Source organism: Cynoglossus semilaevis, chromosome 14 (genome assembly GCF_000523025.1).
Source record: "Cynoglossus semilaevis isolate Cse_v1.0 chromosome 14, Cse_v1.0, whole genome shotgun sequence".
NCBI lineage: Eukaryota > Metazoa > Chordata > Actinopteri > Pleuronectiformes > Cynoglossidae > Cynoglossus > Cynoglossus semilaevis.
The window spans coordinates 24,564,709-24,578,724 of record NC_024320.1 but is presented as its reverse complement, the minus strand read 5'-3'; the positions used below and the strand labels follow the sequence as shown (position 1 = coordinate 24,578,724).

At 41.5% G+C, this 14,016-nt stretch overlaps 1 protein-coding gene and 1 long non-coding RNA gene across 2 annotated transcripts in view; both read right to left on the bottom strand.

Annotated features, from left to right (window-relative positions):
- The window catches only part of LOC103390248 (mediator of RNA polymerase II transcription subunit 13-like), a 90,024-nt gene extending 84,687 nt beyond the window's left edge, over nucleotides 1-5,337 (bottom strand). Inside the window, exon 1 of the mRNA XM_008326032.3 lies at nucleotides 4,332-5,337. Within this exon, the coding sequence (XP_008324254.1) occupies nucleotides 4,332-4,403 (72 nt within the window). The 5' untranslated portion in view covers nucleotides 4,404-5,337. The remainder of the gene's footprint in view (nucleotides 1-4,331) is intronic.
- Nucleotides 5,338-5,362: 25 nt separating this feature from the next.
- The window catches only part of LOC103390242 (uncharacterized), an 11,458-nt gene continuing 2,804 nt past the window's right edge, over nucleotides 5,363-14,016 (bottom strand). Inside the window, exon 3 of the long non-coding RNA XR_522667.3 lies at nucleotides 5,363-6,262. This is a non-coding gene — a long non-coding RNA (uncharacterized LOC103390242). The remainder of the gene's footprint in view (nucleotides 6,263-14,016) is intronic.

Below are 14,016 nucleotides of genomic sequence, written 5' to 3'. Positions count from 1 at the left end.
GTTCATGGCCTGCGCTTGTGTAGTTCACAGCACACATCAGTCACAGTCCAAACATCAGGATACAATCTACATCTCTCTCTCTCTCTCTGCGCCTCGGTCGCCCCCTCTAACCAGGGCGCTCAGCGTGTCATTAGCGCTCCGTCTTCTTCTTGGACTTTGCTGCAGGAGCCCCTGCCAGTGAGAAACCGCTGTGGCACCAGGCAGCCAGTCATAAATATTCTCAACAAGCTAGCTGATGGATGGTCCCTCTCTCTGCCTCACTTTGAAGGGGATGTTCACGGGGGCAGCACAATGGCCAGCAACGCCCGGGCGGGTGAATGAAAGCTTTTACCACCAAGGAATAAGACCTGAAGTGAGACGCTGACAGAGATGTAATCGCTGTTTTCAGCGACAGGCCAAGAATTTAAGATGCTGACACTGTAGGCCCGCTGTAGTGATCCCAGTGATGATTCTGAGGAGTTTCAGAGGAGAAACATGGAAGCAGCTTATGAAACTTTTTATTATTGTTATTTTTAATATACAAGTCGCACCTGAGTACAAGTCCTAATCCCAGCCAAAGGATGAAAAAACGTATAGTCCGGAAAATACGGTAGTATGTTTTTGCCCACATTTAGCATTCTTTGCATGATAGAAACACTGGTAGTAAAAACTAGCAGTGCTCTGACGAGGTACATTTATCTGTGTATGAATTTTTTCAATGATTGATGAAAACGTCAACAAACATAAAACTGCTCAAAATATCTGCTTCAAAAATTAAGTATCTCAGATTATAATACAAATTACACAAAGGCACTTATTATACATTAAATACATTTCTTTAAAAAAAAAAATCACCAAACAGCCATAAGTATCACCCTGTCTCATCACCCTACTGTCACAAAACACAAAATAAACTACTGGAAATGGAACAGTTCCTGAAGCTTTGTTTGAATTTTTGGAGTAAAGTGCATGACTTTACTACAACGTCGCTGAAATCCACGCCATGTGGCACTTGTTTATTTAGCTTTGGTGCAAGTGAAAGTGTAACTGTGGCCGGCGGCTGTTGCTGACAGACAAACGGCGCGATCACCTAAAAAGCCCTGCGGACCCCTGTGTTGTTGTGGCTGTTAGCTGCCTGTGCCTGAGCTCAGTCTGCTGCATGCCTTTCCACTCTGCTGCCTGTTGTAGTGGAAGAGTTAACTGGCTGATTGCAGATTGAGAACTGTGAAAAAACACTGGCTCCATTTCTAAACCACCCTCAAAAGCAGTAAGTTGTGCAAAAACCACATCATCGCCTTCAGATTCTGAATCACCTCCTTCTCTCTCTCTTTTTTTCAGACCAAGTGTGAAACTAACATTTCCTCTGTGCGCTCTTTTTATCAGCTTGTTTTCCTCTGCAGGATATTCTCTGTGTCTAAAATATTTTTTCCACAGACAATCTCTAATGCAGTCTTCAATATAGGGTCCACAGCCCTAGGTGGTCCTCAAAGCCAAAGTGATTTTTTTTCCTAATAATCAGCAGTTTAACAAAAGGTTTATCAGTAGGCGACATATCCAGTCCAGTGAAAGTGAAAGTGAAAGTTAAACATTAGTTTAAATGTTTTATGTGGGATTTTGGACATTTTCAATTCTTTTTAATGTTTGAGTCAATTTATTAAGTAACCTTTTTTTCCGCAATTCATAATTGACACATTTTTTTAACATTTAGCACAGAGAATGAGACTAACTATTATAGTGATGGTATTTATACTATGACCAACTAAATCACAGGACAAAATCACTTTTCTTCCCATCCAATCAAGAGGGGGCAATACAAACTGGGACTGGGGAGAAGGTGGACTCAAAACTGGAACTTTCTTCATGACAGATGACTGAGGGTCCAACCGCTACACAACCGATCCGAAAATACTTTCAGAAGCGTCCAGACAATTGGTCGATATTTTAAGCATTTACCAAAGATTTCTCTAAACTAGGCCACATCTCTAAGGTTCATTTATTAAACAAAATCATTAAAAACAACAGACGGCTGTAAAAGTGTCTCAATGTCCATTAAAAAATGTCCTTTCTGATGTAACCCAACCTTTTCCAAAATCATTAAAAACAACAGACGGCTGCAAAAGTGTCTCAATGTCCATTAAAAAAGAAGAATATGCTAAATCATTTGCAGCGTCTCCTTCTACAGGGGGCGCAACAGTGGTGATTTAGATTCATTTTTTTCCACACTTGACGTCCTTTCTGATGTAACCCAACCTTTTTGTCTACTGCACCACACTACTCTCAATTAATATCCATTACACAAATGAAAAAGAAAAAAAATACCACGATCTCGCTCACTAACACACAGCAGTAGCAATCAGTCAAGAGTCAACATCACCTCAAGTGTTTCTCTGTTACCAGAAGTATTTAGAAACACTGCACACGTATGAAAGCTGAACACTTATGAACACAAACACAATCAAAGTCGATCATGAACAGATGGAAACATTCATCCAAGAATCTGAAATGTAGGTTTTTCTACTTTGGAACCGCTTTGCGACGGTTGTTGTCCTTCAAACGTTGGTCCCAACAGAAATGGTTTTACAAAAATACAAAAATAAAACACTGCTCTAGTAGTGCTGTTTAAATAGTCTCACCAGCTCATTAAAACTGAAACCAAGCCTGGAGCCCTGTCTCACTATATTTATATTTTTGTAAATTTGGAATATTTTCAGCAGAATTATCCAACTAGTGGAAACAAAACACCACAAGAAAATATTTTAATGTAATTATAAATGAAAATACTTTAGGTGTAAGATACTGTAAAATCACTGACATTGGTGGTGAGTATTTTTTAAAAAGCCAAAAAAAAAAAAGAAAAGTTGAGCAAACACTGAGAATTACCTCAAAGGACGACTAACGAGGGGAAATATTTGCTGGCTGCGTTAACGATTGTAGTTTTTAAAAACCACCATCTGTTGCAGTCAAGACCCCTGTAATGTAATAATAACTTATTTCAAACACATCGTCCAGCCCCGCTCACCAATCCTCGTCTCTCTGTTTCTCTCTGGTTGCACAGACAGGAGTATGTCTTTCCAAGACTTAGTTGCTTGGCAATGCAACCGAGTTTGTCCAACATTTCCAGTGAAATGATGATATAAAGGGGCGGAGGATCAGGGCTGGAGCTCGCTGTGCTTTTAATGGAAGACATGAGTTGTTACTGAATATCTGGCCTATTGTTTCACGGCCAAAAAAGTGGACTGCACTCCGACTCGTGCCAAAATCAGCAGCTTGTCTTGGAAGTACCTTATCATCTAATCGCACCAACAAAGATAAGACTTGGATTGAGATCGGATCATAAAGCGGGGTCGGCTGATTTAAGTCCTTGGGGTTAATGTTTATAATAACTGGGATTTTTTTTTTTTTAATCATAAGCTCAGGTGTTTCTCTCTTCTTCTTTTTCATTCCTCTCCACTAACCCGTGTTAAAGATTGCCTGATAACAGCACATGATGATTTATCACCTTTGTACAGCAGGCACATCCACTCATGCCTACCATCAGCAGCAGGTTCTGATATGGGCGACATGGGCAGCGGCCCAGGGCAGCATCATGACATTAGACAAGCACAGGCACTGTGACTTCAAAATCAATCAAAAGATTATATTTTGGGGGATTTTTTTTTCCATTTCCTGTCACACCTTCATCAGTCGAGTCAAGGTTAATTATTATGATCATTTATTTCAAATTTTTCGACTTTTGATTAATTTATGTACTAATTGCTAAATACTCGTCAGTGACAGTAGGATATAAGGTGGACAGTAGCCGCGGTCCATCAAAGACAGAAATAATGATTCACACCAAAATTTACACCTAATGTCAATTTATAGTAAACACTAAAAATAAAAGTTCAGAGACTTAGAAAAACCTAAGCAAACAGGGTTTACGTCCTCACGAGTATATACAAATATATAGTATATATTTATGAATTAAATGTAATTGAATCCAGCCCCTGAAAAGCTGTACACCTGTGTCTTATACAGGGATCAATTACGACCCGGTGATCTTCCCGATGTAAGGCGGAAACACTAACCACTGTTGGTTATATATGTTGTTCATATATGTTTTCGTAAATACTGTGTCAGATAGAAGTTATTTTTAGCAAACAAAAAAACTTTTTTTTCAGGGAAGGGGCAGTGGGAGGGGTCAGAGGATAGGGGCGGGACTATATGGCCCAGGGCGCCAAATAGGCTAGGACCGCCACTGCTTTAACAACAACAGGAGTAAAAAGGTTCACCTTTGTACAGCACGCACATGTACGCGCGTCCACCCGTGTCTGATGGGCTGTCAGTGAGTGCTGCGTGTAGTCATACTGTACCAGAGAGAAGATGTTGGAGTGGCAGTCCTCCAGGCTTGCCCCGTTAGCCACCCAGTTCGCCGTTGTAGTCATAATCGTCCGCGGTTGGGCTCGTCAGCGCTGGGCATGTCGGAATCCTACATCGGTATCCAGCACCGAGCAGCGTCTGCCCCAAATAATCCCGATCACAAAGAGAGGTCCAGGCAGAATGAAGGTTCTGGTGTTCGGGTAAAAGACTGGGCGTATTCAGAACGAAGTACCGAACGCATCCATGAAGTCTATTCCCTCTCCTCCTCCTCCTCCTCCTCCTCCTCCTCCTCCTCCTCCTATTCTCTCCTCTCCTCCTCCTCCTCTTCCACAACCTCCTCCTCCTTCTGATCTATAGGTTGTAACGTTGTAAATCCAAGCGTGTGAAGGGATCAAAACATTGTTAGGCACAATCCAGGTCAGGCGATTCCAAATCTGACCACCGTCGGAGGCGGAGAGCTGCTCAGACATGGATCCATTTCAATCCATACACACAGAGGCAGAGCGACAGTCGGGAGGCGGATCAGCCTGTCTCCATACCGCTGCTAGTTTCCTGATTCAAAAGAATCCCGATCATAATCCAGCCATGAGGAGGCGACGACCTCAGAACTTCCTCAAAGAATATTCTCCAACCCAGCGGCGGCCGCTCGGAGCCGAGGTCCGGGTGACTGTGATGATCACGGGCTCCACGCAGGATCCGTGACTCCGTCTGCTCCACACGCTGATGCACCACTTGTGATAGTTTTCCAGAATTGCATGAGCTATTTATAGCCTTCTTTCTTTACCACAACGCGCTCCTCTCACAATGTAGCCCTCACTTACACACACACACACACACACACATACAGTTACTTTCACGGACATTCACACACTTACAGTAATGTCTGTAATAGCGTGGATTTAAAGAGGGGGGAAAAAAGATTCTGCTGCTCCGCGATCAGAATTCCCTTCAAGAAAGCGTTCTCGGAACTATTCCCTGCCCACTCCAATCAGAGCCAGCTGCGGGTGGATTTAAAGAGGCAGCAGCAGCAGTCAGTCAGTCAGTCAGTCAGGCAGTCAGTCAGTCAGTCAGTCAGTCTCCTGTGGAAGGACGTTAGAGGGAGAAAAAAAAAATCCTTCCTTCCTTTCAGTTTTTATATCATGACGAAACGTCCCGTCGTGGCCACAACAACAACCTCAGGTCCTGCGCAGAGGAAAATAAAGATCACGTCAGACACGAAGATGAAAAATAATCAGGAATAATAATGTCAACAATGATGCACAATCACAGCCAGTGACGGACGTCCGTGTGCGGGGCGAACACTCCACTGCACTGTGCAGTGTTTTCTTTATTTCCACATTTAACAGCACGTCCCGCCTCCTCCTCTCCCTCCTCCTCCTCCTCCTCCTCCTCCTTTCCCTCCTCCTCCTCCTGCGAAAAAACGCTTTGATTATTATTGAATTAAATTCTCACTAATGTGCGCATGATGTCAGCTCTGCTCCTTCCCTCTCCTCCTCCTGCTGCTGCTGCTCCTGCTCCTTCCACGCTGTTTATCTGATCTTTTATTGGCAAATAAGTGCAACGAGTGTGTGTCCTGACTGTGGCATGTGTGTGTTTGTCTTGACTCTCTCTCCCTCTCTCTCCCTCTGTGTGTTTTCTTGTCTTTTACGCGCTCCCACCTCCAGCCTACCACGCATTGTAATGTAATGGCGGTCGGAAACGTACAACTGCCCGGACTCGCCCTCCTATTCGGCCAAGTTTGGTCCCACGTGATCAAAGTGTGTTGTTACGGGAGTGTGTTTCTGTGAGTGGTGGTGGTGATGGTGGTGGTGATGTGGGCGCGCGTTGTGCCATCCATGCGCTCCTGCCGCGGCGGTCCGAGTTCTTCATTGTCACACTCTTTTGTTGGTATTTACGGCTCGTCCGTCCCCTCTTCCCGTGTCCTCTGTTTAAAGGGACAGAGAGAAAGAGGCGGGAAGACAGAGGTGATACAAATGTTAGCGTTACTCATTGTGGCATCTGTCGGTTATATCAGTGGTTCACATCCTTTTTTTTTGTCACCTCTAGTCTGTTATTTTTTTATCACAGCCAGAGCCTCCCCCTTTACTCCCCCTTCACTCCCCCACACCTATACGTGTTGATTTAACTTCAAAAAGTGGTTAAAAATGACAACAGATGAATAAATGAAAATATCTTTGTGGTTCAATCATTTCTGTAAAAACATTATGGAGTCCAATCACCTCTGTAAGGCATGAGCAACCCCTACTGGCAGGAACGACACCACTACACTATTTAAAAATGTATATATGGTCGTTTTCAAAATCCAATTCTAGATAAAATAATCAAAATAATATAAATAAATAGAAAAATAAATAATAGAAAATGCCATTGCATTTACCACAATGAGGAATTAAAAGTTTTAATAACTTCACCGTACAACAATATTGTGTTAAAATATTGTGATTTTATTTTATTTGTATTAAATATTGTGTTATATTTATTTCCTATTGAATTCTAGGATTGGCATGCACATCCTGCACCGTGTTATATTTATTTCCTATTGAATTCTGGGATTGTCATGCACAACCTGAAAAGGACTATGTAGTAGAAGATGAATGAATGAATAAGAATCAGCGTAAGAAATGACCCCTTCATATTGTCTTGGCAGACCACTGTTGGTCCGTGCACCTCTGGTTGGGAAGGACTGATATGATTAACCAGAAGATGTGATGGAGTGGAGGGCAGGACCATTTACTCTGCTCACTCTGTTTCATAAGACACGTCCTTGTACAGTATGTAGGTCACTTCCACTGGCTGCATGAACAGACAAAGGAGTTGTTTAACACTGAGCTGCTGAATTAAAGGTAAAATGTGTAAGATTTGGCAACATCTAGTGGCCAAGTCACAGGTTGTGGTTTGAATTTTCCTTACAGTACCAGGACTCATTATTAGCCCCTCGGGATTTCATGCTAAATTATAAGATGTGTTGAAGGCAGCATTTGTTAGCGTATTAGCTCGCTGTATTTCTGACCTGCAGATTTAACACACCTCAGAAATAGAACATTTATTTTTCGTCTTAGTTTAAGGGGTTTTTTTTGAAGTAATTTAAAGTAAATATTTAAAAATAAACTACTTTGAGTGATGCATTACATTTTACTACAGTGATAACAATTCATTCACCAAACAACTACTGCGTCTTGGTGTATTCATTGTGTTTGCTCACATATACAGAACTGAGCAGTTTTGACAAGAAAGAAACTCTAAATACAATGAGGATAATACACCTGTATTATCTGGAGTACAGAGCTGTACTTGACTCCTTTGTCAAGTGGAGAAGATAGAGGTCTAGAGAAGTATAACTACACGTGTTCCCTCTCACATCAACCTGAGACTGATGAAGTTCCTCAGTTGAGGAACGAAACGTCTTTTAAGCTTCAAGAACAAGTCCAGTTGATCGAACTAAGCTCTTTAGATAACAGACCTGGAAGAACGACAAAGATATCAAAGAGAGAGATAATACACCTGTGTTTCTTATTCATGTGAAGGTATGCTCATAACACCACGGGCATGGCATGATGGGAAAATAAAAAGTGCACCGATAATTTAATAGAGCCACACATGCCATCCAGTAAACACACACACGTCCAAATGCCTATCCAGTCCACTCTAAACAAGTCCAAACAGGTTGACTGACACATGGCATTATCTTCAATCAGAGCAGTGATGCATCTTTTCTCCTCACACACAGATGGAGTCGGTGGAGGCCCCCGATGAGGGGGGGGTTTGTGGCATATTGAAATAGATTTATTCAAAGTGATAGGATCTCATCCTATCAGCTCCACACCGAGTGTTGCCAAACTGTGTGAGCGAGAGCCTTTAAAGGATGTAGAGAACAGAGAGTGGAGGAGGAGGAGGAGGAGGAGGACGAGGGGGGATGGCGGTGGAGGGAGAGGTGTCTTCAGACGAGGGTCTGGATCATTCCTGGAGCAAAAAGGATCAATAACCGCCAGGCTAAGCCCTCGCTCATCCATCTGATTCATACCCCCCTCACCACCACCAACACTCCTCCTCCTCTCCCTTCACCTTCGCCTGCTTTTCAGATATAAGAAGAATCACCGCCGCCCCTCCACCCCCCCACACACACACCTCTACTCCCCCTCTCTCTGTAACACTATGTACCAGCAGCAGGCTGTGTCTACATAAAGCTGTATCCAGTGATTAATGTGAGACTTGTACTTATATCATAATGGATTGGGTTTGTCAGCGTATGAGGATATAAAGGAAGAGTTGTCTATAAATAGCTTGATTTACAGTCGGAGCGGCCGTATCTTACATGCAGTCGGGCTGGAAGAAGCCATGAATTATGAAAGAGAAATCAAACTGCTGCCAGAGTGTATCTGTTTACACACATCACCACCAGGGCGGAGCGACACTCCAACCTATATCTGAGAAAATGTCAAATGTTGTTTTTTACTCTGTTGTTGTCATTTTAATGTCTGTTTTTTTCACCTGGTTAATATGAGTTAGTTTAACCAAGGAGACAGAGTTTATAGACCTGAGTGGAAACAGATGCTCTCCTGGCCAACTTTACACAGCGATCGTACTTCACTCCTGCTGATGCTAATGCTGCTGATCTGAAGAAACAACTCACAATGAGAGAGGGTAATTTAAATACTATTAACTCCAGGACTGTGTGAAATAACAACATTATATCAGATGATGAAGTCGTACAAATATCTGCTCGCACAGACTATGAAGAAGATTCACTGTTAATGTTTAATGTCGACTGAGGCGTTTCTTCTCGGCTTCTCCAACAACTTTGACTGATTATGTTCACACACAAAAATAACAATATTAAGATCTGAGCAAATTTTAAACCCAGTTTAATTTTAAATATGTTTAAATATTTACTGTAGCTTTGTAACAGATGAAGCCTCAAAATTTCCTCATAACTAAAAGTCTAATATAAAGAAACATGGTGGTTCAGATGTGTTGAGTCGTAAATGGATGATATGGAGAAATATTTACAACTGTACCCTGGTACGTCAAATCTTTGCTTTGACTTTTCTTTTTCTTCTTCCTCTTTACTGACAGCTTTATCTCCAACATCGTTCCATCTCTTCTCAGTCAAACCATCGGAACAGTTCTTCAAGCTTCTCCACACAACAGCTCAATCTTAATTGTCCCTAAGGTCACACAGAGACACCCCAGACACCTATCACCATGTAATTATATAGATACAGTAGCAGTACAAACACACACTCTGAATTACACACACATCCCGTCTTCATTCTACCAACCTCTAAATTGCCGACTTGTCCATCAACAGTGTTAAAGTTAACTCACTCCGACCCTGAACCCATCTGTCATTCCGACTGCACAGTCAACTTTTGTCTTAATTGGTAAGGTACTACACACTCAACAAATAGAAAAACTACGTGATTGAGCTCAACACCACAGGAACCAGTGGAATTTCATTTGGTCAAATTTATGCACATTTCACAAAAAAAAAATTTAAATGAAATGTCAGAAAAATGTACTAAATATAACTAGTGGATTCAGATAATCCACTAGTTATATTAAGACATTGAAACATGAAGCCCCAGTTCTGACTAGTTTAATTAAAAAGTCTGTCGAGGACAGATTTGTACATTAATCACAGTTAGTTAGTAATTACTGTTAATTCTCAGCTCCGTCTTCATGTCAGTCCACCTGAGTGGAAAATAAAACATTCCAAAAAATAATCTCATTACGAGATAAAACGTTTTTCTTTTTTTTTAAATCATTCGACTTTGGTTATTAAACAGCGTGATCGCTGAGTGACAACATCATCCAGGGATAAAAAGACTATTGACTGATGAATATAAACGCTACAGATTTAATAAGCGCATGATGGAATCTTCCTTGAACACCTCTGGAGGAGCCACGTTCAAAGGTCTGCAGCCATCGACTGCTTCCTTTTCTCTTTATTCCTGACTGAAAAAGAACCACAGACTAAACGGTCTGAGCTGCGACGCCGTCGCTGCGGTGAGGTTAACAAATTAGCGACCTCAACAACACCTTTACAATAGTCAGACCATAGAGACTGAGTCAGCCACACTTGTTAACATAATGAGAAAAACAATCACAAAGGTCAGCCTGTGGTCCAGTGGTTAAAGGGTGCGGTTGTAATTCGAGGGTTGCTGGTTCAAATCCTTGCACAAACGTCTCAGGTCACTTCAAAAAGGTGGTGTTAATAACTCAAGTGTGAGTCATTAAGAGAGAATGTGCCGGGGGCGGGGGTCCTCGGTTCACGACGTCCTCAACCGACGGCGTTTTGTGGTTACGTCACCCTCTTCCATACATTTATTAAGAAAGTCTCGTTCCATCATTCGGACATAGGGCATTTAAACTGGCCAATTAGAGCGGACAAATACTTTGTCACATGCTGCTATACGCTGATGACATCTTTGTTTATATCTGTTTCTCTATTCGCTTTCTGTCGTTTCTGTTGTTTTTTGTTTTTTTTTTGCCCTTCATTACGGCTCCCAGGCTTGTCTTAGATAATGATGTTAGCACCGTGTTAGCGTAAGTGAGTGTCATAGGTACTGATGTACAGTCTGTGAGTTCTTATAGTGAGAATTGAGTTACGTTGCAACGTAGGAACGGAAGTCCAACTTAAGTGCAGGACCGCCTGTAGTACTTAAATAGGTCAGTAGTCGATTATAATGTTATTTATGCCAACATCAGGTTCAGTGTGATATTACATTTTTTTTATAAAATACAGTACAAATATATATTTATATATTGTAATTCAAAGGACAATTCTGCCGTTCCAGGGAATTTTTTTCTCCAAACTCCATAACCACTAATTTCTGCCCCTAGTGGGTATTCACTCAGTAGCCTCCTATTTTTTTGTGTTGAATTATTAATTCCTGCAAAAAATCCAGCTCGAACAAATCAAGGATTTTTAAATAAAAACAAATAAAGAACGATGACAAACACTTTTCATGTTTCTCTCGACTTTACTCTACACTTTATGCATAAAGGTTCCGTTGGCTGCGCTCATTACTAATTTAACAGGCGTATATTGCAACGGATTGCACCAACATGGACGACTGTTTATGGCCTACACCCGGAGTGGAATGTGTTTCTTTTAAGAACAAGCAGAGATGCTCACAGTATCTTCATTAGTGATTGATGGATCACTCTGCGCCGAGTTAACACACACCTAGCAGCAAATTCTCTCCATAAAATCAGATGAGAGTTTCTCCTCTCTCCGCGGCTCCAATACCGCTCTGGCATTTCCTGGAGCGCGAAGAGTCTGGCTGAGAAGAATAGATGGTGTGCATTATAATGAACATGGGCTGACACCGCCTCATCCATCATTCCAGCCAGGAAAATTATAGCTGTGCCAGAGAGGAAGGGAGCGGGAGAGAGGAGAGGGAGGGAGAGAGAGAGAGAGAGAGACTTTAAATCACACAGTCGCAGGTCCTTAGACTGTCATCGTCTCATTGTTGTTGTTTTTTTAAACGCTCTTTGAGGTTTGCTCTTAGAAAGATACAGTACGTTTGGTGTTCTCCTCTATCTCTGCTGTTTGTTTGTTGTTGTTTTTTTCTCTGCCCTGAATGAACGCGCATCTGTTTCCAATGATCCCTCCCTGTTACGTGTCCGTTTACTGTCCTCACCAACACGGGTCGGGACAATGTCTGGATAATGTCCTGTCTTTTCCTACATCTTAAATCATTGCAAAAAAAAAAGAAAAAAAAGAAAAAAAACATTTTGCCACTGATCAATCTGTCACTTGTGTTTTACGGCTAATTAAGACGACAACGTAATAATAATGAAATGGTAAGATGACGTGAAACAGAACCAAAGACTTTGACAAAGACACGGAAAAGACACAGAAAATGCTAACTTAATATTGAGGACAAAGGCGTTAAAATTAGAATGAATTCTCAATGAGTTTAAAATTGATTTCTCAGACACATCTTGGAAAAAACTCTTACTTGATATATTTTTAATTCTTATTGACCATAATGGCAACATGGTGTCTTGGAGGTCAACACTTATAATGGCTACTTAATTTAAAATTAAATGAACTGTACAATCAACCAAAAATGTAATGTACCCACTGCAGTATCCGCCCGGGGGTCTCAGACTCTCTGCTGAAGACCCCTCCTATTAAAATAAATGGAGGAAGATATTTTTTACTGTTGGATCAGTTCACCAGCAGAGGTCTCTTTTAACTTTTGGAACTATGTTGTCATTTCTTAGCTCGTTTTTTGGCTAGTGTTTTACTTAGAGCTATGCTAATTTTAGCTTATTAACGTAGCTATAGTTGTGGTTTTTTTTTAACCTATTTGAACACGGTTTTATCAAAGGGATTGTCATTGCTGGGCAACAGTTGTTATATTCCAGTGTTTGATAAAGCTATTTGTAGCTTCTTTTTAACTTTTTGTGCTAAGCTATTTGCTAATTTAACTTTATTTAGCTTTTGTAATCTTAGCTTATTGATACATTTATATTTTTATCTGTTAAGAACATACATTTCTATCTACGATATATTTTGGTTTGTTTTTAGGTACAGTGTTTTACTTAGAAGTGACTTGCGGACATTTTTTTAAAGCTACACTTTAGCCAACACATCCCTAAATTGAAACGTCTTTTGTCTCATTGATTCAAAACCCTCTGTAATTATCTGTATGGCAAAATGAATAGTCGAGTTGTCGGTGCTACAAAAACCTCACTGGACATTTTAAATATTGATTTTCCACAAAGTCAAACATTTGAAATGAAAATAAATAGACGTGTAGTACCCCTCAGCAGGACCGTGTATTTTTAGTAACCCTGCGAATGCATTCTTCCTGCCTGTGTTCTTTGCTACAAATGACCTGTCTATCTGCTGGCAAAGGCACGACACTGACCATGATTCTCTGTGCGTCCCCAGAGAGCCCACTGCGCCCAGTATAATTTATCCTGATACTGGTTTTGCTCTTGTGCGAGGCCTAATTTAATTACAGTGAGTACTCTTTTTGGGCAGTTCAATAAGCCTTGTTATAATGAAGGACACTCTGGAGGTGACAGTGTGTTTGTGTTCCTCTGCTGTGTGTTAGTTTTAGCCCACACTCGTGTGTGCGTATGTGTGTGTGTGTGTGTGTGTACACATTCCTGGGTGAATTCGAGCGATTCACTCAAGCACTGTGAAGACCGTTATAATAGTGTTTCCACAGCATATTGATTTCACAATGAGCAGACGATGTCTTTGTAAAATGACTTGAGAGACAGGAAATTAGATGTTATCTCATAACAACACAAGAGCAGCGATCATTAGTGCATGCTATCTGATGGAGGAATCATGTCAAGCTGTCAGAGTCACTCACACGCCGCTGCACGCGCGCTGCAGACAAGGGCGATTATCGGGAATGTGCCGCAACGCCAAAAAAAATCAAGTGCAAGTTTGTAAACAAAATATGGATTTGCATTTACATTGCAAATAGTACTTTAAAGTTATGCAGCACAGGAGGCAGCCTGGAGGTCAGAGCAAGGCCCTTTAATCCCCTGTTGGCCAACTAGAGCTCCTACAGAGACAGGGCCGTGTTGCATATTTCAGTCTGGGAGCAGAAGTCTACGCCGCAGACTCTGCTCTGGGCCGCCCTGACGTAGGAAGATTAGCACAGATAGTGTGCTCTAAGTGACCAGGCAGCATTTCCACTTGGC